Consider the following 25,803-nt stretch of genomic DNA (forward strand, 5'->3'; position numbering starts at 1 on the left):
CTTTTTACTTTTTACAATTTTCTTTTTACTATTTTTAAAAATTTCAATTAAAATTACATTTTCAAAAACAAAAGTTGATTTATTAATCATTTTGTTGACCTTTTATCTAATCTATTTTCATTAAGCTTTTACTTCGATCAGCTGTTCGCGTTTGTTTCTTCAGTCTTTTGTGCAGGTACATATGTAGTTTATATCAATCAAGTTTGTGTCATAAGTCTTTTATTTTAAACTGTGTGAATATTTGTGACATAAGTCTTTTGTTTTATACCATGTGAATTTGTAGCTGAACTATGTGGCGTTAAATAATGTGAAAAAAAGAAATATTGTAATGCGGATTCCATTCCACCATAGGAGCAACACAGTCATATAGTAAAAGTGAAGTTGAAAGCGCTACTAGAAATTTACCATAATACTATAAAAATGGCAAAATGTCGACATAAATTAACATAAAAACAGAAAAAGTAGATACAAATAATAAAAGTAGATAAAAATGAAAAGAAAATAGCAACATGTAAACTGAAGTGGCAACGTAAATCGAACTTCGCATTTATGCAAAGCAAAAACAAAAGAAAAAGTGGAAATGAGAAGGACAAGACAATGGCTTGTGTATGTAGTATGGGTATTAGTAGGCGCGCATAGAATATTCTATGGTCACTCAATGACCATTTGTTTGTTGATGTTTCTGTTTTTATTGTTATTGAATTTGGTGTTTATTTGTTAGGCATACAAACTATTGAGGGACTAGTTGTTGGCTGATGGATTGGTTATATTGAATTTTTACTGCAACTCAAACGGAGCGAGAAAGTTAAGAATTCAGTCGGGTTGTTAACGCGTAAGCGAATGGATGAGCGATACGAGGTGGTGCCAAGACGAGCCAAGTGTGTGACTAAATAAAGAAAAATTTTAAGTAAAAGAAAAATTTAAGTAAATACAGTGAAGTGTGAGAAGGATAATATTGGCAATGAGACTAAAAATTATTTTATAAAAAATTTTTAGTGAAATTTTAAGAATTAAAAAAAATAAATAAAAATTAAAATTATTATAATCTATTCAAATATACTTATATACATAAAAATGAAAATGTTATTTGCAGTTTCTAAGCAATTAATTCATAAAAAATTGTGAGCAAAAAATCTATACACATTCACATATAAAAGTGTGTGTAATAAGTAAAATACAAAAAAAAATATTTATGCAAAAGAAAGTTTCAAAATCGAAGAATTATAAGGCCAATAAGCAATTAACAAAAAAAAACTAAAAAATCTAACAAAAGTCCCATACAATTTTTACTTTTTTTCGATTTCTTGTGAACTTGCTTTTACTGTGCTGACTTTCGTGTCACTTTTGTTGTATTATTTAATCCCATTCTAGACGCATACATTATACATACAATGCTATACATATACATGTGTATGCGTGTGCTGTTCCTTGGGCAATTTGTTAAATGCTCGTAATCAATAAACCAATGTGTCATGTTCAGGCTTGTATTGCCGGCATTTTCAAGTCATCTGCGCTTATAGCTTATAACAATATAGCTGATTGTTGTTGTTGTTGTCATTCGTGTTCCAGCCATGCCGTTCTAGTGCGTACAGCGCAAAAACATAACTGTTGACAGAAGTGCCGCACAGAATTTTCGATTCAGACCAAAAAGTGCGTTCAACGTAAACGGTCGCGGCCTAAAGAGCGGCGTGTGAGAAGGTGGCGCGAATTTTGCAAGAGAAATTCTTTAATAAAACTTAAAGGACAGTTCTCGTTGAGCTTAAAAAAATTTTAAAAATATTTCAAAAATTTTAAGAAATTTAAAAAAAAAATTTTGAAAGTGTTAAAAAGTTAAAAAAAAATATTAAAAAATTAGCAATAAATTTTAGTGATAAAAAATTTAATTTTGTAAAAAAAATTCTTCATAATTTCAACAATATTTGTCATAAAGCCGCGTAATTACCAATTGGACATCGCTTTCGGTTTAAGCATCTTGTTTTGGGATTTTAAAATTCATGCGCGTTTTTTTGTTTATCGTAAAATGTCTAAAATACTAAAGACTCTGCTTTTATTCTGCTCTTTGTGGCATGCGATATTGTGCGCTGAACTCAATACGACTGTGGCACAAGTGAAATTGTTGCCAGCAGACATTGAGGAAGCGCAACTTTTGGCGAATGCTGCCAATGCAACAGAGTCGGCGTTGTCGACGGAGTTCGATGGCGAGGACACGGAAACCATCGAAGGTGAGACTTATAATGAATTGTGGGAAATACTAAATATTTTAAGATTTCCTGTGAAAATAGTACAGTGCGTATGAGTGATGCGTTTAGTTCGAAAAACTACTTTTATGATTCTAATTGGATGTTTTGAGCATTTTGAGCAATTAAACAATTAATAAGGAATATCTTTTCTTAGGTTATATGAGAATTGATTAAATATTGTTGCTTTTTGCCTAAATAAACCGTTAATACAATTTCGAAACCTTAAATTTCTAGTTAGAGAATTTTAAAGAAAATTCTTCATGAGCATATTCATTCAAAGCCAGTGCTGAAGTCTTTGATAATAGTAAAAAGTGAAACATGATTACAATAGGACGAAATTCATAAGAAGAGGAAGAGAATATAACAAAAATACAATGAAATATAATTTACGAGCGATATGTGATGTGGAAGTGATACGTACGGAGTAGGAAAACACACTTAATCACGATTTTTGGGAACACTACAAATCCTAGTTAAATGCCAAAGCTGTACGAAAGAAAAATATATAAAACTTTCTTGTTAACGATTTTTAACTTAAACTCCAAATTTATCTGAAAAATGGAATAACCATGTTTTTGGTTTTTTATTTTTGAATTTTAAAATTTTCAGTTGCTTTAAATGTAAAAATTTTAGGAATATTAAACTCTCGAACACAAAAAAAAGTAATTGAAAATATTTTACTAAAATCAGTAATTGTAAAAAAATTTTAAAATCTTCAATGAACCTTTTGTTGGTAAAAAATATTTAGTTTTCAAAAAAGTTTAAATATAAAGGTATATCTATAAATGATCAGCATGACGAGACAAGTTGAAAACCGAGTGACTGTCTGTCCGTTCGTTCGCCCGTCTAAAACTGTTGTAAAAATGGTCGTGGCTCCGCCATTCAAGAGGTTTAATATGCATGTCTCCTAAACCACTTAAGATGCAATTTCTAAATCTGCTCAGTAAAAATCCCTTAAGCACTCCAACTTCGTTCAAAACTACTAAAAGCGCGATAAATCAATAAATAAATACGCCAGAGACATTAAGTCCTAAATTCATACAGGAGGACTTTAAAGGAGCCGGGATTAAAATTTGATGTTGAGTGTGGCACCGCTCTTTTTAGGTGAAATCACATATATTTATATTGAATCTTGCTTAACCGATGTATTAAAATAACCCCATGTAACCTAATTTTAACTTGACTTTTTCACTTTCCAGTATGAAAATCAAACTAGAAAGAATGTATCGGGATATAACTTTGCTGTTGTTTTTGTTGTAACATCATAAAACATTCCTGATGTAATTTAGAGGAATAGTGCCGAGCTTTCAGTCCTTGGCCGGATAAAAATCCGGGTCCGTTCTGGTTACTTAGACTCTACTGCTTGCTTAGAGTAAAAAATGTGTCCAAATCGGACCAAGTCCCCAGAATATGTGGATCAAAGTAGCGATCGTGAACTTTTTATCGAAAATATCGATCAATCTGTGAGACATATTGTAGAAATTTTTCTAATAATAATATGCTTGTAGGTCAAAAAATGAGTTCAATGTAACGAAATTAGATCAGAACTTTCTGTTGAGATCCATATATCAGCAAAAATCGGGTGAAAACTTGACTTACTAAATCGCATACAACATCATAAGCGCCTTCACACAGATATTGGTAAAGGCAAGTTGCAAGAGTATGAAATGTTAGGTTATACTCGAATTTACTTCCTTAGTTTTTTTTTCATTTCCACCAAAGAAGAAAAATGGGATCTTGTTTCAAATAGTCTAGAGAACTTCTGTAAATTTCGAAGTAAATCGGCAGGGTGATTAGTATATGTTTTGGAAAAAAATAATCAAAATAAATATGATGTGAACCAAATCTGAGTTTGGGGTCATCTTAGCCTTAGACTCCCCAATAGGTGGATTATTATCTATTTTGGTACGCGCTTTCGACCAAACAATAACTTCAGAAACAGAATTCAGTCACAGAAGACTTTGCTAGTAAATATTATTGTTTGCAGTGATCTAACATTTTAAAAATTTAAATAAATATACCTAGAGTCCTTAACATTGGAAAAAATATTATTATCTTTAAGTAATCCAGATCTTCCTAAAAGCTTGGATTTAGGAACTCCTTAGCAGAATATCAAAGAAAATATTAATGCAATTTGGTTACACAAAAAAATTGAAATTTTATTTTGAAAAGGAAAAGAAAACCTATTAATAGACCTCCCTTTCCCCCCTCCTGAGCAAAACTCCACACAAATTTATTATCCTTTTAGAAATATCTTTTGAAAGAAATATTAATTTTTAAAGATTACACCGCGTATCCTCGCAGGAAATATCTTTCAAACACCCACATATTGTGCCAAGCGATTAAATCAAATCGAAAGCTGGCAGTTCGTTGACTCCTCATCTAACACGCTGAGCGCCGATTACTCACACAAAAGCGCAGAGTGTTTGATAGTCATGTCACAAGGCGCGTATAATGCCTTTGAATCATTTTGCTATTCAAAAAGCTAAAATTCTATACACCGAAGAGCATAGAATATTAAATTTGACCTTCACTAATAAAAATCAATTGAACAGATCCAATTGATTTCACATTTTTTGCGCCTTTTTCAATACAAGTAAAAAGTCGTAAAAAAGCGCACAGCGAGAAAATTGAAAGACAATGACACACAACTAACTTTACTTATATATATACATATGTATGTGTGCATGTAAGTGCTGTTGCTATTGTTGGACACTCATACAAGCAATTTGGTAATGTTTACATTTGAAAATGGTAACGAACTCAGCTAGTGACAACAAAAGCAACAACCATAAAGCACGCCGATTGCAAAGACGTGCCGCACGGGAGTGTTTAACAGCCAAGAAGAAGAAGACCAAGACGAGGCAGCAAAAAAAGCGCGTAGGTGTTATTGAACGTCGCACGTTTAGGCAAACTTAAGCCTAATTAATATGTGTCTGTGTTTGTGCATGTGTTTAGACCGCTTTTGTTGATCACTTTTACATTTTGCTCTTTGAAAATGTGCGCACGCGCCTTGTCCTACACACACACATTACAATTCTAATTGCGCTTATCGATACATCTTGTGCTTTCGAGTTCGAAAATTGTCACCCCAATCATGTCAGTGTAATCGCATTAAGAGATTTTGTGTGATTTAACAAATTGACAGGCCGATTGTTCGTAGAAAAGAGTGCAGCATAGAAAGAGCGCATTTTCGTTAAACTGTTTATGTTAGTGGACTAATGAGCAATAGTGTGGGGGCTAAATTCTGAAATGTGAAAGGCCTTTGAGCTTAAATTTATGGAAAGAATAAAAAATAACTATAAAGAGCAAAATAGAGTAATCTTTTAAATGGTTTTAAGATGATATGTCGAAGATAAAAAGTAAATTTGTTTCTGCGACTTATTGTACTTTTTGCTTTTATAAAGTATATCTTATTTCTCTGTTTTTTGGAATTACATTTTTTTTGCTATAGCAAACCTTTTTAGAAATACAATTTTATTTTAATAAAAGTACTCAAACACACAAAATTAAACAAAAAAGAAATTATATATTTGTTTTTATTCATAAAATTAGGGCACAATAGACCCTAGGTCGCGGTGCAGTACCTCACTAATAATATCTATTCATAAAATTATGATTATTTTTAGATTTTCATGACATTTTAATAAATATTAGTAATCTATGTATAATAATTTCTTTTAAATCAAAATACTTTTTAACTTTTCGAAAATTTTCGAAATTTTTTCGAAAATCACTTTTATTTAATTTTTTTGTATAAATGATTTATAGAATTTATCCAAACGCTTTCCAACAGATTATAAAAAATTTCTATTTTTTTCGAAGATAAAAACAACAAGGATTTATTTAATTCCTTTGTTCTTCATTTATAAAAGTTTTCAACACTTCATAACTTTTAATTATTTCTTTTTATAAATGATGTACAGAATCTATCAATCGTTTATCGTTTTTAACAGATTATAGAACTTTTTTCGAAGATAAAAACAATCAGAATTTATTTAATTATTTTGTTTGTCATTTAAAAAAGTAACACTTCATAACTTTTCGTCGTTTTTCGAATAATCTTTCGAAGTTAACGTAACGTTTATTCAATTTTTTTGTAAATCATTTACCAAATTTATCAAAATACCTTCCAACAAACATTTTTTCGAAGATAAAAACATACAGAATTTATTTAATGTTTTGCTTATTATTTATAAAATTTCAACGAACACAATTTTTCCAACTCTTTGGAAATTTTTTCGAAGTTACAAAATTTTCAGAATTTATGGAATTGTTTTGTTTATTAATTAATCAGAATAATTTTCCATAGATTCAAAAAGCTATTGGAACATATTTTCGAAGATAATAAATAATCAGAATTTATTGAAGTTTTTGTAAATTAGTTACAAAATTTACCAGAATAGTTTTTCATAAATTCAAAAAGCTTTTTGGAAAATATTTTCGAAATTTTTTCGTAGATAAAAATTTTTCAGAATTTATTGAATTTTTTTTTTTAATTATTTCCAAAATTGATCAGAATTATTTGCCATAAAAACTTTTTGGAAAATATTTTTGAAATGTTTTTGAAAATAAGAAAAATCAAAACTTATTGAATTTGTAAATTAATTGTCAAAACACTTTTCAACCTATTTATATACGTAGTTCGATAATTTTTTCGAAGTTAGAAACAATCATAATTTATATAATTTTCTTATATGCTATATATTTTTGAAGATAAAAAACAATCAGAATTTATTTAATTTTTTATAAATTATTTAAAAAATTTACAATATCAAAAGCCTTTTCAATCTAAAGAATTCTTTCGGAAACTATTTTGAAGATAAGAAAAAAAAGAAAATTATCTTATAAAGTATTTGAAAAAGAATGTCGGAATTCTTTTTCGAAAACATTTTCGATGACAGGAAATGATCAGAACTTAAATAATTATTTTAAAAATTATTTATACTTTTATTCAATTTAAAGAATTTTTTTGAAAACTTCTGCAAACATAGCAAACAATCCAAATTTATTAATTTTTTTTTAATTCAGTTTTCCATTAAAAAAAATCGAATATAAACATTTCTAAAATTTTGAATTAATAAAATGTAAATGTTTAATTAGTTTTTGTTCTTCTTTATTTATCAATTAAAGATTTTTTTTTAAACTTTTCCAAACATATAAAGAATAAAAAGTTATTAAATTTTGTTTAATTTAGTTTTTAATTTTTAATTTTTTTAAAAACTTTTTCGAAGAAAAACATCTAGAATTTATTAAAGTTTTTATAAACTATTTACAAAACTTATCCAAACATTTTTGAATTAATTCAGAGAACTTTTTCGGACATACAAAATAATAAAAATTTATATAATTTTTTTTATACTGTTGTATATCATTTATATAATTTATCAAAACAAATTTCAAGTAAAACCAATAATATTTTCATAACATATGCATATACAATTTTTATTTATTTTTTATGAAAATTTTTTCAAATATGAAAACAACTAGAATTTATAACATTTATCCAAAAACTTATGATTTACAAATTTAAGGAAGTTTTGCGAAATAAGTTTTTTGAAAATCGGAGATATTTTTATCCATAGATTTGCTGTTAAAATCAAGCTTTACATTAAATACAATACTTGTATTTTATTAAAATTCTTCGATACAATGCAGCCACGCACCTTCCTACATAAACCCAGTTAAACTATAAATTCTCATGTCAGTCTCACAGCAGCAATGGTCCATTTACATAAATGGCTTATAATTCAAAAAATTCAAGCATGAATGAATGGAAAAAACCGGTAACCGATTATTATTATAAACGCATTCAATTGCAGTTAAGAAGTAGCTGCTGATAGTCTTTTATTGGCTGTTGATGCTTAACAAAAGCTGAAAGCGGCTTGGAACGTGCCGGCTTCAGTAACCACGCCGACAGCAAATGAAGTGCATAAGCATGCGCATGCGCCCTGATAAACAAATTACAGGCACCCAAATGTACCTTTATATGTATATAGACATGTGTATGCATTTATAAATGATAGTGACAGCAAAGCCAACGTAGTAAGAAGTCGTTGTAAGCTTCAATATAAGCTGCCATCAAGCTACCTTTAATTACAGCTGAGCCAGCGCTGATTTGTCGTCAAAGTGTGATAATCTTAAATCTTGACAATGTTTTTTATGTAGCTGCGTAGTAGCATCAATTGGGTCTCGGAAACCTTGAACCTGAAAATCGAATTTCAGGCTAATTGTTGTTGCATTGAAGCACAGTGGCGCAGGAAATTTTGCGTGAAGTGGGGTGGAACATGGACAAATAATGCTTGTAAACAATTATATATTAGCTATTAATCGATTTTATGTAGATTTACATGAGCTTACGTTACATTAGCAATTCAGAAATTTTACCTATCGCAATACTGTTTTCTTCAATCACACTTTATTTACATACCTAGTGTAATGGCCTAAAAGAGCGATTTTTTTTCACAGTCTATTACAAACATGACACTTAACGCCATCTTGCGCATAGCGCCCATAGACATCGTCGGAAGTTGTATGGCTATGAAAGTTGCTATCAGACTCAGAGAATCTGGGTTCTTAAAAGAACACGTGTCTGAACAATCGGATATCCTCACACTCTATGATTTCATACCGGAACACTTGGATAATGGAATCGCCAAACCGAGCTCTGCCAGCTCTTTCTCTGCCTACATACCGGCGAGGGAGTTGTGGGTGGGAAGAAGCTGGAGGAGAGAGGCAGTGAGCTTCTTTACGGATGAGTCAAAGCTTGGAAGGACGGTTGGCAGAGGGGTCTATTGTAGATATACTGCTCCGGAGTGCAGCCTCCCTCAGAGAAATGACCATCATCTCAGATAAAAGAGCGGGGTTGGTCAAGGAGTGCCTAACCTCGCCATCAATAGCATCGAGTATCTTTGTGCCAAGTCACAGCGGAATCGTAGTAAATTGTAAGCTTGATGAGCTAGCACGGAATGGCACCTTAGAACCGCTATTATTAGAATGGTAGCTGGTCGGTGCTCCGTTATACTCTTGTGTTCTACTTTTAGATAGCTGGGTTTTGCGGTAAATGCACTGTCGCAAAAGCCTTTTGGCACAAGATCGATCGCAAGAGATCTAGTGATCTACTAGTGACATTACCTTCTTTACTGTCCCGTGTTTGGAACTCAAGGCTTAAACATTTGGGAGCCCATACCTTCAAAAATCCCACCGAACTGGCGCGGGTGAAATTAAACACCTATGAAGTGTTTTTGCCTTTATCTGGCAAAAGCACGACATTCGAGGAGAAAGTGTTGAGCTCAATATTACTGCATGAATCCCGATCAGAAATTCCTACAACAATTGAAAGTCGAATTTTGCTGAAAGCAAAAAGCTCCCTAGATCTCTTCTGATTTACCACGGGCTAGAGGGACCTTACGACTGCACAGCTGTTGGTACTTGACCAACGCTTACTGAGCTTGTTCGATACCTAACAGTCCAGCAGTAAAATACGAGAAGCCAAAGGAGCTCCTTCACAGTTATTGAGACTGAAGTACCTGTTCTGGCAGGCTCATCAGGCTTGCAGTTTCCAGCAATACTGCTGAGGCCAGGCACCTAAACCAGTCTAATCATAAATAATAGTTAACTGACTAGATTTTCATAAGCTGTATTTTTTTTGGAAAATTTTTCATTTTATTTCCTTAATGTTATTAAAAATTTTTATAGTCAAAACTCTGGCAGCAAAACTCAGCTTTCATCAGGTTACTGTATCCACCAATCTTCAGTCATCAACTCTGCTAGTTTCAGCACACTTCTTCTGCTCAAGTGTTCTCGGACGTCAAGTAAGCCTACAAGTAGTTCGCAAAACTTACGTAGGTGTCAAATTAATGGGATTCCTGTTCTTTATGGTCGGCGACAAGGCGAGCAAATTGATTAGCTGTTGTGCAAGTGCGAATATACATACATACATACATACCACACATAAAAAGGCAAAACGCAAAAATGCTAGATTCTACATGCCCACAATAATTCAAAAACAATTTAGTCAAAAGTCGTAAATGTTGCCAATTAGAGTGCTGCCACGCTCCAGAGTTGTGTGTGAAATGGTTTTTTATACAAAATGTCTTCACTTCCATACAGCCAAACGTACATCTACAAATACATACATACATATACGTGCATACATATATATATGAGTACGTTACCTTCACTTTAAGTACTTTCTTTTGCTTTTGCGCATTGGCAATCGCATAAGTGGACAGGTTGTTGCGTACTTTGTACCTTCTTTTATTTGTCTGAATGTATGTATCCCCATTTGTATGTGTGTATTTGTGTATGTTTATTGGCGGTAGAACGCCAGTGGGCAGCGCATGTGAAACATGTTGGAATGTGAAGCAAACACGAGACAACTTATATATAATATCTCTCATTTCTAGGAGCCACCGGTGGCTCCCCGCGAACTGTCTGCTGTAATAATATTGTCGGTGACCCAGAAAATCGAAATTTTTTGTTTACATATAAATTTGTCATCCTTTGGGTGCCTTTTGTGGTGTGCTCTCGGTTTTTTTTTTGAGAGTTCACGTTTTCTTTTGAATGCTTACGGTATTTTTTCAAGTCGTTTTTCAGTCACTCCGAATTTGTTGCATTTTTGTATTGACTTGTAATACATCAGTGGCAAAAACCGTTGGAATATGGTTGTGAGAATATTTCTATATACATATGTACATATGTAGGTATATGTATTGGTGAGTAATTATTGACAGTGAGAAACAATAACGGTGTAAATTTTATTTAAATATGCTGGTTAACAGTAAATTAATTGGCATATTCTGTAAACTGATATTTTTTGTAACCCATTTAGGTTGTGTCATTTTAAATTTGCGGTGATTTTCAATACCGTTGCCTCATCTGACCCACTTATTCAATTGGTTTCACTCTTCTTTAATTTGGTTTTTTTATATACGAGTGCTGATTACACAAAAATATAAATACTCGTATATATACTTTTGTGATCAAATTGAAAGGTGAATTTTTAATTTATGCTTCGTGTGTTTTCGAATCGGTCAATTGAGGATATAAAAGCTGAATCGCAGAAGGCACTGATGGCCATCACGACGGAGGATTTTTCCAAGTCCTATGTTGATTGGAAAATTCGTTGGCATAAGTTTATTGCAGCGGGAGGGGATTACATACCTTAAAGGAGATGAAATGGACAAAACTCACCTTTCAATTTGACCACAGTAGTATTTTCTTGGAATTTTTAAGCTTCAAACTGTTTTTTCAATATTAACTTTTCGATCTTACTAAAATCTGCTTTCAAAAACGGCGAAAAAGGCATTCAGTTGGAAAGACTTTCTATTACAGTAAAATTTTTCGTTTAGAATAAATATTATTATACTCTGAACAGGGTACATTAAATTTTCCACGAAGTTTGTAATATCTATTTAGCCATGTCCGTTTCTCCGTTTGTGTATACGCGATCCGTTCAAGGTGTCAAATACCGACTTGAAATTTTGCGCAAGTTTCTTTTTCTACTAGAAGACGCTCACCTGTCGGAACTGCCGATATGGGATCAGTAGAACAAATAGTTGCCACCAAAATCAAGCAAAATCTCTTCGTTGTATTGAAAATTTTTTGTGACTGATGATTATTCATCAAAACAATGCTATAATCTCCGAATAAGTTTTACAGATCGGACCACTTTAGCATATATGACCTGGTCTACGGAAAGGGGGCTTAGGTGTCAAAAAAAGGAGAACAATCAATGAGATAACCAGAAACTGACGATTATTTTTAACAGCTTTTCCCAGGAAACTAGTTTTCGTACGTTAGCTCCCTTTTCATAGACCAGGTCACAAATAATTGTCATTCAAAGTGACCAATATCGAGATAAATATATTTTTATCACCTTTTCTGCTATAAGGAATGCTCCTGTGAAGGCAATTTTAAATATTAATTTAAACCACAACACAATATACTAAATTTCAGATACTTTTGAGACCCCTAACACCATAATGATTTTTGAAATCTCTAGTTAGTTTGCATTCTGCATAAAACAAGAACGATTTCTCGACACGATTGCTTTGATCTAAGAGGTCACGGAGGTTACAATTCCAATATTTATACTTGCATATATTGTTGTGTATTAGGGTGAGCCAAACAAAAAACAACAACAAACCAACGTCAACCGTTAATATTAATTAAACAATTAGATTTTCGAAAAAAATCGTAAGAGAGCAGTTCGTAGGGTATTTAATTTCCTACAAAATCTATGAAGCAAGATATTTCAAGACGCTGTAAGCGAGTTTTGCTTTTTCTATCAGAAATTAGGAAAAAAGAGGAGCTCACACATGGAGAGATTTTCTTAGAATTAATGTTTAAGTATCTATTTTTTAGAGTACTCAGCAAAAAAATGCTTGTATTTACCCACCCTAATATATATACTACACATACACAGTCCACACGTGACCATACTAATCAATATTTAAAGCACATATTAAAAATTTTTTACACGTGCAAAGTTTGCTGTAATAATTCTGCGCAGCGTTGCCATTTTTTGGCAAAAATTCTTTAAAAATTTGTTTGATTATAATATTATAAAAGCAACAGAAGAGTAAAAAATATAAATTTAAGTTTGTAAAACTGTGAATTTTCTAATTTTTCTCACATGAAGGCAAAGCACGTGTAAGCAAAGTAAATATTTATGATGAATGAGTTTAGCGTTCTTAGTAGGAATTCGAAATTAGAAAGAAATCTCTTCGAATAACGAATAACGAAATGGTTATGTAATGGTGAAATATTTTAGTTTCGCCTAAAAAAGTTTAGAGTTAGTTGGAAATCATAAGCTGCTCTTATGGTACCACTAACACTTAATTGAAAAATTCCTAATAAATTAAAAAAAGATAGCAAACTTGATATTTTAAAATGTTTCTCAGACACTTATTAGCAAATCATATAGTGACAAGCCCCTCTCTATTTAATACCACATATGTATATTTATTTAAGTATTTATCTAGATATATAAAATATAAATTTATATTTTTTTACTATATTTGTTAATACGTTTCACTCAGTTGTCAAATACTCAGCTAATCCAAAATATTTAACGGCTCAAACTTAGAACAGTGGGAAAGAGAGAGAGAGAGAAAACCAAAATAATATATTGGGATTCTAAATTATGTAGCTGTCAAATTATTTGACAAATACACCTAAATGGTTTCACAACTAGCTGAATACAAATGTAAATATGAATTGAATGTTTGATTTGCAGAAATTTGGGAAAAAGATAGGAAACCTCATGAAAAAGGCATACAAAATGTAAAACAAAAGAAATATCTGTGAAGCGTGTGCATATTTACATACACTATCAAGCAAAAAGAAAGAATAATAAGCTTAATGCAGGAAAGAAGCATAGAGTAAGGTGAAGAAACTTGACAGTGCGCTGTGGGGTAGGCGCAAGCAGCAATTTGGCATTCACCATGGCACCGGCGGCCGGACCATTTAAGTATACTGTCAATACTGAGTAATTCATGCCAACAAAGGCAACCGCGTTCGACAATATTTTTTTAGACAGGGCGATGTTTTTGTTTGCGGTCTAACGTAAAAAGAGTTTGTTTAATTGTTTCACTAAAGTAAATACATCTGCGGTCATTGAACTAGATATATGGATCAGCTGATTAACTGTGCTTTCGAAAGTGACGCAGGACTGAAACAACTGTGTCAAAGTTTACGTTTTGTATGATAACATTCGTTTATAGAAATTTTTTAATTAATCAGATGGACTTCAATTGAGTCCAAGTTATTCTCTGTCTGGTATTTTCGATGCAGAGGAGGCTATTAGCATAAGTTCATGCTACCTGTAGGACTTTTAGAGCTAAATAGCTAATAACCATTCACATGGTACATTTCAATCAGTCTAGAGCTGCCCTTGGATAAGCTATACGCATGTTGGGTTGATTTGATTATACAGATTAGAAAGCTCCTCCTTGAAATAATCTAAAGATATCTAAGTGGTTGCACCGCGCAAATGATTCTTTATAATACAGCTCTACAAAAACAAATATTTGTTTTGTATATTTTATGTTTTTTTTGTTGCCCTAGACATCTTTCAATAAATAATTTCATGAATAAATTCTTGAAAACATTAAAATTTGCTCTTTTCATGATTATCGTGTATATAATCAAATGGGAGTGAATGGTATGGTAAAAAGACTACTTCAAAGCTATTTCCTCAAAATGAACTTAGTTATTTAGGTTAGGTTAATCCGGTAGGCCAATAAGCCACGCAGAGACCAGTTTTGGTATTTGCGATACCAGATGGAATTCAGTTTCTGGATCCAAGAGGAGTAGTCATCCTTTAGGATACCTGCCCTTGACGCGAATTTTACAATTTTTGCGGCCGTGTGGACCCCAGATGCTTACAGCGTAGTCTTGCCAATGCGAGAAAAGTGTGCAAGAGGTGCTCCATTGTTTCTCTGGTGCCCTGTTCTCGACGTTTCCTGCAGTCTTCTCGATCTGTCAGCTCCATCCTGCCGGCGTCGCCACCAGACAGTGACCAGTTAGTACTCCGTACTAGGTAGCTCATTCCATCGGATTTTGGTTTACTTTACTATGCTTCTGTCGAGATTGTCGTATAGACAATGCATGGGTTTCCCAACGTTGATTTCGGATTTTAGCCTACACCATTCTTGACAATCTCATATACTATTTCATTGGCATTGACGCCTTTGTGGCCTGGAACCGAGTAGAAGTGAATTTGCTTACTTACAAAGACCTCAGCTTGAAATATACTACAGTGGTCAGGCAGCTTAAAAGGTTGCCTTTTGCCTAACTCTAGATAGCATACTCCCGTTCCAACTCAGTGATTTCAAAATTGTAAGCACAAATATATCCAAAATCGATATTACGAGGTTTGTAGAAAAAGTATCAATGGTTTTGGTGCGTTAAGTTGGTACTCATATCCCTTTCTTATACTGACAAGGTCGGCCATTATGAATGTTAAGTTAGTTTATGACAGCTGATTTTTTGCCAAAATGGTGCCAAAATTGCTCACTTTCGAACAAAACCAGCATCGCGTGTTTACATTGCTCAGGAGATATTAGACTCAAGCGTACGACTCGTAACGACCCAGATCTGCTCCAGAGCGTCAACACTGGTGAGGAATCATGGCCTTATGGTTATGACGTGGAAACCAAAGCTCAATCATCCCAATGGAATCTGCCGTATGAGCCAAAACCGAAAAAATCGCGCCACTCTAGATGGAAATTAGGTTTTTGCTAACAGTTTTCTTCGATTGCAGGGGCGTCGGTCATCATGAGTTCTGGACAAGGGGTCGTACGGCCAATAAAGAATATATTAATGCAAGTTATGCGCAATTTGCAGGAAGCAATCCGCCATAAACGAATGGATTTGTGGAAGAAACGCTGTCAGAAGTTAAATTTATTATGACAAAAAAGCACCCGGAAATTACAATTAAATTCCCCGGGTAAATGAGATTTGAAAAAAATGTATTTTGCTAAGTTGATACACCTGCCCTTAATTACTATGCCAAACAGCTGCTCAAGTCGGTCCAAATCAGTAGTGCGTTGCGTTACAGTAGATACAAATATCGAACAAAGAATTTGTCTTTAATTTTGTATTACTAACAAAATTTCGTGTTTGGAATCGTTATGAATAATGAAAGAGGCTTACAGTGGTTCAGTTTTATAAAAACTACAAGACTACGAGTGGTACGAAGCCTTCAAAGACGATCGAGAGATCGTTGAAGACATGCCACGTTCTTGGCGATCTTCGACATCGTCAACTGATGAAAATATTAAAAAAGTGTCGGATATGGTGCTTAAAAATCAGTCATCTGGGTCTCTTTGGACATGCTTGATCGTGCGAATTCCGATCCCACATTTATGGCAAGCATCACAAATGCCGATGAGACATGGGTTTATGAGTTTAACATACAAACAAGTCAAAAATAAACGGAATAGAACCCGTTTTCAGTCAATCGAAGAGATAATACGAAATTCGCTGAAGGAGCTGAAAGCCATCCCAGAAAAGGCTTATGAAAAGTGTTTCGAAAATTTTTTGGCATAAGTACATAATAATCTCATCATCATCATCTAGTGAAGATTACTTTGAAGGCGGAAAAGTAAATTTTGATGAATAATGAAATATTTTGCGTTTTATTTACAATTTCCTTACGAAGTACAAAATTCAGAACTTTTTGAATAAACCTCGCATATGTGGCGCAATACAACCATTGTGGAAATTAAATATGTAATTAAATCTTACGTTGCAAAATATTTATTAACGTGGACGGAAGATAAGTGCAGAACTTCAACTGTAATGCTTCTCTTTTCCTCTTTTACAAATCAGATACCAAACAATTTTACGTCGTATACCATAAAATCAATCACGGAAAACTTCATTATCCAAAGTAATCTCAAAAAATTTGAATACGCTCTTTGGTCTGAGCACATTATGCATTTATTAGAAAAAAATTAATTATTAAAGAGAGAGATAAATTATATCAAAATAATCATCAATTACCTGGGGCCAAAAATACAGCTGACTTAAAAATTCAGTTAATGAAAGCTCGTCAAAATGAGATATGTACTATATATAATTACAGAGTATGACAAACTAATAAATTGTATAACCCTTCGCCCTGAGCTATTAAATCACAGCTCAATTATTAACCACATGATTGCTTAGAACCAACGCTTCACAAGTAAGAAAGAATTCAGTGAAACGAGCGAATATGTGTTGCTAGAAAGAAATTTACATTCATAATTGCCGTCTTTCCTTCACCCATATACGTAAGCCCACACGAGCCATTTAACGACTTCTTTAATGAGCCACTGGCAAAAGCTCAAGCAGCTACTGGAAATACATAGATTAGATCTCTTCATTTTATCTACATCTTTATTTGTCATTTTATTGCCATAAAAGTAGACGCGCTTAATTGATTGTGTTCAAGCTGCTTGAATTGATTTTTAAGTGTCTAACTTCGAGTTCAAGGCACACTCAAGATAAATAAATTGGGTCACAAAAAATGAGGGCAAAAATTTTGGTAAAGCACTTTTATGAGTACATTTCTTCTTAGATTCCATTTAAAGGAACTTTCAACTCTTCTTTGCAGTGCCTGAGGATCCCACGTATTCGGACACAGCGGTAACCAACCCCTCTGAAGAACAAATACGTCGACGACGTCAGCTTTTCTATGATCCCTCACTTTTGTTGCTTACAAATTATGGCGCTGAAGGCGGCAAATGCATTACTGCACGCGGTTATCCCGGCATCTGTATGCGCTTTACTAGCTGTCAGCCGTATTATCGCACCAAACGGCAGTTTAATTTTCTTAATCTGCGTCAGTGGCCACAAGTGCCGAGTATAGGACAGGACGTCTGCAGTTTTTACGACCAGTTCGGACGTCCAAATACGGGCATCTGCTGTACAGGCACATTTATGGGTGGTGCTTTTCCTGGCGCTGGTGTGTTTCCACCTTTCATCTATCCAGGCGGTGTGAGTCCGCTGCCCACACCACCAATCGAACCGATAGCACCCACACAACCAGCACAGCCGGAGGAGGAGTTTGAAGAGGATAAGGATGAAGAAGATATTATTGAGTTGGACCACCCGACAGAAGTTGATCCACTAGTCGATCCTTTGCATGAGCCGACAACTGCTGACAAGCCAGACACCAATGTCGTTTACGATCCAATCAAAGAAGATGTAGAAGAGAAAACAGAAACGACGACAGCAAAGCCGGCAACATTCTACAATGAATTCGCTTATCAATGGCCGAACCAGTTTGCTAACCAATTCTCTAGCGTACATCAATGGCCACCACCATTGCCAACACATCCGCCATCGGCCGCAGTTTGGCCGCCTCCACTGCCAACACATCCACCCAATCATCATTATCCAACGCACGCTTCGGTGACTACAAAACCAAGCACGCCAGCAAGCTCGCCCTCGGTAACCACACGTCGTACCACTACTAGACGTCCAACAGCGGTGACTACACCACGTCCGGTGACGACTACAACACGCCGTCCAAGCTATCCTAGTTATCCAGCATACCCTGGCTATCCAAATTATCCTAGTTATCCGACGTATCGTCCAACCGCTGCGCCAACGACAACAACGCGACGTCCGACCACACCGATCTCAAGCGGTTCGTCGAATTACGGCTTACCTGCACAATGTGGCATTAAGAATCCGGCAGCGCCAGACCAGGAACGTATTGTGGGCGGCACAAATGCGAGTCCGAATGAGTTCCCATGGATTGCGGTGTTATTCAAGTCGGGCAAACAGTTTTGTGGTGGCAGTGTGATAACGAAGAATCATATTTTGACAGCGGCGCATTGTGTCTCCAGGTGGGTATTGCTTTAAACAAAAAATTGGGTGTTACTTATGAAAGTTTTTATAATGATTAACCTTAAAAATTTATAGAATGACCTCTTGGGATGTGGCGGCAATGACAGCGCATCTCGGCGACTACGATATACGGACCAATTACGAAGTACAACATGTTGTGCGGCGTATCAAGCGTTTGGTGCGTCACAAAGGCTTCGATTTCAGCACGCTGGTGAGTGAAATAGTTGCACTGGCATTACAGAGACAATATTATTTTCTCTCTCTTGTATTCTCTAGCACAACGACATCGCCATATTGACAGTAAATGAACCCATAAAATTCACTTATGAGGTCCAACCCATTTGCCTGCCCAGCTCGAGCAGTCAACTGAGTCGTAGCTACAGTGGTAAGGTAGCAACAGTTGCAGGCTGGGGTAGTTTGCGTGAGAACGGTCCGCAGCCATCAATTCTGCAGAAAGTACAGATACCCATTTGGGCGAATCATGATTGTGCGCGGAAATATGGACGCGCGGCGCCGGGTGGCATCATCGAATCGATGGTGTGTGCCGGGCAGGCGTCCAAAGATTCGTGTAGTGTAAGTGAAATCTAACAAGAAATTTGAAGAAAGTTATTATTTCGACTTAAGGTTTGGGAGGTATTTTCGACCTTCATAGAGACCGCTTAAAAAAATTTCATGGACCTTTAGACTAGGTTTGATAAAATAAGCTGAGTATCGGTGGAATATACCTGACCGGCTTAACAGTCATGAAAGGAATATATGTAGGTCGCACATGCCGACTATTAAAAATTAAAATGAATAATAAAAGAACTCGAGTAGGAGCTCAAAGAAGTCACTGTCGAATAGACAGATATGCCAGAAGACAAAGAACGTCTTATAATGACTATTGTAGAAGCTGTTAGAAGGTAGAAAAGAGTAGTAGACTACAAAACATCTTTTATGAGATTGTAAAGCTCTTTATAGGAAAAACATCGCAACTATCGTTTCATGCCGACGTTTCGGAGGTAGCACAGAGTAAGAGTAAACAGAATAAAGAAGCTCAGGGTGGTTCAGAGAGAAGCCAGTAGAGTGAGGATTGTGATTGAGGGCCTAGATACGTCGTGAGACAGTCGCTCTACCTACCTACTTAGACTAGGCTTGTATGAAAAAATTCACATAAGGACTTCAGATCATAGTTGAAAACGGCAAATCTCGTACATGTTAGAAAAATAGAAATTTTAAGGCAAATGCGTGAGAGTATTATCTTAAGTACAATACGAATGGGCCCAAAAGAAAATTAAACTAGTTTATATCCCTTCTTAGTTTTCAGATACTGAATATATAATACTAACTTTTCTCTTTAAACTTGACTTTCGTTCCTTTCGTTTGTACCGACTTAAGTCCAATCATATAGTTCCATATTTCTAATGTCTACTGATTAGTTGAAAATATTCATAAATAATACTCACTTTCACCTCTTTCAGGGTGACTCTGGCGGTCCTCTGATCGTCAATGAGGGCGGACGCTACACGCAGGTCGGTATCGTGTCTTGGGGCATTGGTTGTGGCAAAGGCGAATATCCGGGCGTGTATACGAGAATCACTTCATTATTGCCGTGGATTTACAAAAATATCAAATAGTACGAATAATATATAAAGCTTGAAATAAAAACGAAGACAAAGTGATAATTTATATACAAATCGATTTCTGTAGTATTTTTTTGTATTTATAAATGGAATGAATAAAGTACTGTGCGTGAGTTGAAGCATTTTTATTTGTCAGAAGATCGCTGTCGCTAAGGCAGTGTAAAACAGATCATGAAGATCAAACTAAAAATGTCGCATACCTTTAGGCGCCGAACTGAGAACAGCTGATTGGCTGCAGATGAATGTGATTAGGAACAGACAGAGCAGGTGTATGCAGAGAACGTAAGTTTTCGCAGGGGTCTCGTCCCAAATGAGTGAGTTTCACGAGAGAAAATTATTAACGTGTTTCACCACAGTTTTGCATCAGGAGACTCGAAAATAGCAGAATTCAGTGTTAGTTGAGAAAAATAATGCTAATTGAAAGTAAGTAAATCAAATATCAAAAAATAAAACCAAATATTTAACTAATTCAATCAATTATAAAAATATGAAAATATTTATGAGGAATTTAAGTGCTCAAAAACTTAGTAGTGTAACAAATTGAACCCGAATTTTGACAAAATCGTAGCAAAATATTAATTTTTTTTTTTTCAAATTAGATATTGTCTTTTTATGAAATTAGTATTTGGCTGCGTAACCTTTATATTTTCAATAGATTACTATGTTTTTTTCACATCCTCCCATAGCTGCTTATTCGGCTTACATTGGACTATTAACTCCTTGACATCAGTACACAAACTCTCGATGAGGTTGATGTCAGGCGACTGCGGCGTGATAATCGAGATTTCATTATCAGTCATTTACATATTTTTCAAATACCGTATTTGTGTAAAGTTTTATTCCGCTATCATCATTGGTTCCTAATGTATATACTCGTATTATACAGAAAAGGCATCAGATGGAATTCAAAATAGCGTTATATTGGAAGAAGGCGTGGTTGTGAACCGATTTCACCCATATTTCGTACATATCATCAGGGTGTTAAGAAAATATTATATACCGAATTTCATTGAAATCGGTCTAGTAGTTCCTGAGATATGGTTTTTGGTCCATAAGTGGGCGAGGTCACGCCCATTTTCAATTTTTAAAAAAAGCCTGGGTGCAGCTTCCTTCTGCCATTTCTTCTGTAAAATTTAGTGTTTCTGACGTTTTTTGTTAGTCGGTTAACGCACTTTTAGTGATTTTCAACATAACCTTTGTATGGGAGGTGGGCGTGGTTATTATCCGATTTCTTCCATTTTTGAACTGTATATGGAAATGCCTGAAGAAAACGACTCTGTAGAGTTTGGTTGACATAGCTTCCTTCTTATGGAGCCAAGGAATACGTGCACCAAGTTTCATCATGATATCTCAATTTTTACTCAAGTTACAGCTTGCACGGACGGACGGACGGACAGACGGACGGACGGAAAGACGGACGGACGGACAGACAGACATCCGGATTTCGACTCTACTCGTCTCCCTGATCACTTTGGTATATATAACCCTATATCTGACTCTTTTAGTTTTAGGACTTACAAACAACCGTTATGTGAACAAAACTATAATACTCTCCTTAGCAACATTGTTGGGAGAGTATAAAAAGAGAATTCTTAAGAAAAAATATTGAAAACAATCTACAAAAAAATGTTGAAAAAAATCTCCAAAAAAGTATTACAAAATTAATTCTTAAAACAAAATTATAATAATTAAGTTGTCTAATTTTTTGCGCTAATTTGCTGCGGAGATGTTTCTAATTCTTTTCGTCAGCGCCAACTTGTCTCTTTTTTATATGCGCATATTTATGTCCACACACAATATATCAAGGGTTGAAATATTTCATGACTTTGGTGGAAAACATACAAATATTGCATTTAAAAAACACGATTTTATTTCGTTTTTAAATCAGGAAATTTATTTAATTTGCAAAATCCATTTATTTATGCATATTTTTGGCCACATTTATTTTCAGCTCAAATAATATGTATGTATATAATATTTTTCTTACGGAAAATGCAACCGATCGCGGCTATTTTTTCAAGGTCTATAAATTAGCCGGCAAACTGATTTAAGTGGTGTTGTTTGTTCAAAGATTTTAAAAATACAATAGAAGTGCTAAGTTAGAACATAATGTGTATTGTCAGCTTCACCCATTTTTTATTTATTTTAAATGCAACAAAACAAATTATAAAACTCGAATGGAAAACACTTGAACGGTTTTGCACAATTTTAATGGAATATTTCGAAAATATATTTCCATGATAAATTGCATGCTTAAAGAATTATTAACTTTGTTCTTGTTTCAGAGTTGCTTTTCAGCTGGCTGACGGCTGATATAATATTATCATAAACAAGTAAGGAAGGGCTAAGTTCGGGTGTCACTGAACATTTTATACTCTCGCATTATAAAGTGATAATCGAGATTTCATTATCCGTCATTTACATATTTTTCAAATACCGTATTTGTGTAAAGTTTTATTCTGCTATCATCATTGGTTCCTAATGTACTATATATTATACAGAGAAGGCATCAGATGGAATTAAAAATAGCGTTATATTGGAAGAAGGCGTGCTTGTGAACCTATATTTCGTACATGTCATCAGGGTGTTAAGAAAATATTATATACCGAATTTCATTGAAATCGGTCTAGTAGTTCCTGAGATATGGTTTTTGGTCCATAAGTGGGCGAGGCCACGCCCATTTTCAATTTTTAAAAAATGCCTGGGTGCAGCTTCCTTCTGCAATTTCTTCCCTAAAATTTAGTGTTGTTAACGCACGTTTAGTGATTTTCAACATAACCTTCGTATGGGAGGTGGGCGTGGTTATTACCCGATTTCTTCCATTTTTGAACTGTATATGGAAATGCCTGAAGGAAACGACTCTGTAGAGTTTGGTTGACATAGCTATAGTAGTTTCCGAGATACGTACAAAAAACTTAGTAGGGGCGGGGCCACGCCCACTTTTCCAAAAAAATTGCGCCCAAATATGCCCCTCCCTAATGCGATCCCTTGTGCCAAATTTCACTTTAATATCTTTATTTATGGCTTAGTTATGACACTTTATAGGTTTTCGGTTTCCGCCATTTTGTGGGCGTGGCAGTGTGCCGATTTTGCCCATCTCGAACTTAACCTTCTTATGGAGCCAAGGAATACGTGTACCAAGTTTCATCATGATATCTCAATTTTTACTCAAGTTACAGCTTGCACGGACGGACAGACGGACGGACAGACAGACATCCGGATTTCGACTCTACTCGTCACCCTGATCACTTTGGTATATATAACCCTATATCTGACTCTTTTAGTTTTAGGACTTACAAACAACCGTTATGTGAACAAAACTATAATACTCTCCTTAGCAACATTGTTGCGAGAGTATTAAAATCGCTTTGTTATAAAATGTGAGCGTTTACAAAAAAAGATGGTCAAAAAACCATGTTTTATAATTTTTGGCACATTATATTTTGTGTTGATTGATTTTATGGCGAAAGTAATTGGAACATAGACTAATAAAATTTCAGAAAGCATTTTTGACAACTAGACATTAAACGAATGACTTCAGATAGAAATTGCGACCTGCATCCTTCCCGCCGTCCGGCAAATGCACATGCGAGAGGCATCAGGCAATTGCTTCCCAAAGGCAGAATATAAAAGATTTCGTATCCGACAAATTTTTGAAGCCTCTAAAGCAGGCTCTTCTCTTGAACGAACGACTGTCTATTATAAGCTTAAACATTTTTTGTCTGTAACAAAGTTCAACATTAACCCTTCCGGATGGAGTTAAGAAGGCCAATTGTGTTTTCAAACTAACCACCTCAGTAAGTTTTGAAAAACGAAAAGAACTTTCCAAAAATAATGCGAGTAATGAGCTCACACACATAAGTCTACCTAAAACAATAAAGTGTATATAAGAAAGAGGCTCTAAACATATACATAGGTACGCAGGAATTTCGGACTCAATTAGCGCTGGATGTGCCATTTTTTTGCACTATCATAAGACCTCTACGTCCAGCTCATTTTATCTTTGCGCTGAAACTTTTTGGTTATCTTCATGAAAGTACTTATATATGTTATACTTTTTGTAGACACTCATTCAAGGCTGGTGTGTTTCAAGTATGCAGTGTCTAGTTTGTGTTACAACTGGCCTTTAACAGAGAAAGTGGAAACGGTTTCCTTATTCCCTCCAACTTATAACTTGCAGCTTTGGCAAATATTGTTATAGGTGTTACCACATGTTCTCTAAAAGATCGGTGGCCATTTTAGCAGCTGTAAGTCTGTAAATACTATTCCTGGAACTGTGTAGTAAGTCCATGGTTCTAGCCTTATCATACTTCGGCCATATCTGCTTCTTTATCTTGTAGTTGGTTATTGCTTTCCACTTGTGGGTATGGTATTAGCTACGCCTTGGATTCATCTAAAAAGGCTTCTTGCACAACTCGTCTACTTTTTTGTTGCTGAAAATGTTTCAGCTTCCTGCAATTGTTGATTACGCTGAAATTAATAAATGCCGTCCACAAGGTCAGCAGAGTTTCTTGGCTATATATACATATATAAGTATGTATATAGTATAGTTGCTTGGCTATCCATGTAAATGCTTGCTTTCTTCATCCTCTCGTAGTCATTCAATAGAACGGGACATGTATTCTCTACTACTAGTACTTCCGCTTGGAAACTGTTGGTTGATAGAGAGAGAGAGAGAGAGAGAGAGAGAACATTGGAGTATATACCGGCACCTACTCCGCAGTACAATTTAGACCCGCCGATACATATGTATAGGGGTTGCATCATCCTCCTTGGACACAATAGAACTTAGGTCGCTGTGCAATTCCCATTTATGTTTCATCCTCCTCTATAAAACTTTTTATTCTCACCCGGAAAATGTTCTTGATATCTAACCTTGAGGCTATATAGTCTGATACGTGAGTCGCTTATATTTACCTACACGAATAGAACATATATTGTACCACTATTTTACTAAAAACAACATCACCTACAAAACAGTTCCTCATCTATCCTTTCAAGAAAACATGAATATATCACCGAGAGAACTTGAGTAACTTTTTGATTATTATTAACCTGTTTTTACATTATAATCGAAAAAAATATTTTTGAAGGCGATTGAGATTTTGGGATTCTTAGTTTCAATTCTCAAACTCTTCCAAGTAATATTTGTTTATTAGACTAATAACTCGACTTTTAAGGTGGACTATATGATGCCAAAATGACAAAGAACAAGTTGAGATGAATCTTAGCATATAAATTGGACGTGGTTTCAAGCGTTATACCTGAGTAGTTGACTTCTTTAATCAGCGTAAATTTAAAAGAAATAAATTCTCTTAAATTTAAAAGAATATAATCACCTTTTTTTAAACCAAAACCCATTTAAACTTTTATCGAGTTATTCTTAAGAGTAAACTCAAATTCTAATAAATCACCCTGTATATTTAGCAAACAAAACATTGACGTTATCGACCATTAATGCCATAATTATCTTTCAACACCTAAAAACACGCAAGAACATGTACATACATATGTATTTAAATATTTTTTGTTTTATTTTAGCAAGCACCTTAAAGTGCTATTACGTTAACCTAATTTGTGTTTACCTATTAAAA

The 25,803-nt window shown here is 34.5% G+C and overlaps 1 protein-coding gene across 1 annotated transcript; it reads left to right on the plus strand.

The window, feature by feature from the left end:
- The first annotated feature begins 2,020 nt into the window (after positions 1–2,020).
- On the plus strand, positions 2,021–20,215 carry LOC126753752 (serine proteinase stubble). Its single transcript, XM_050465421.1, has 5 exons — positions 2,021–2,222; positions 17,347–18,586; positions 18,663–18,798; positions 18,864–19,160; positions 20,048–20,215. Exons 1-5 carry the CDS (start codon positions 2,021–2,023, stop codon positions 20,201–20,203), a joined length of 2,031 nt encoding a protein of 676 aa, XP_050321378.1. The 3' UTR covers positions 20,204–20,215.
- The last annotated feature ends 5,588 nt before the right edge of the window (positions 20,216–25,803 follow it).

The sequence above is a fragment of the Bactrocera neohumeralis genome, chromosome 3 (assembly GCF_024586455.1).
Source record: "Bactrocera neohumeralis isolate Rockhampton chromosome 3, APGP_CSIRO_Bneo_wtdbg2-racon-allhic-juicebox.fasta_v2, whole genome shotgun sequence".
NCBI lineage: Eukaryota > Metazoa > Arthropoda > Insecta > Diptera > Tephritidae > Bactrocera > Bactrocera neohumeralis.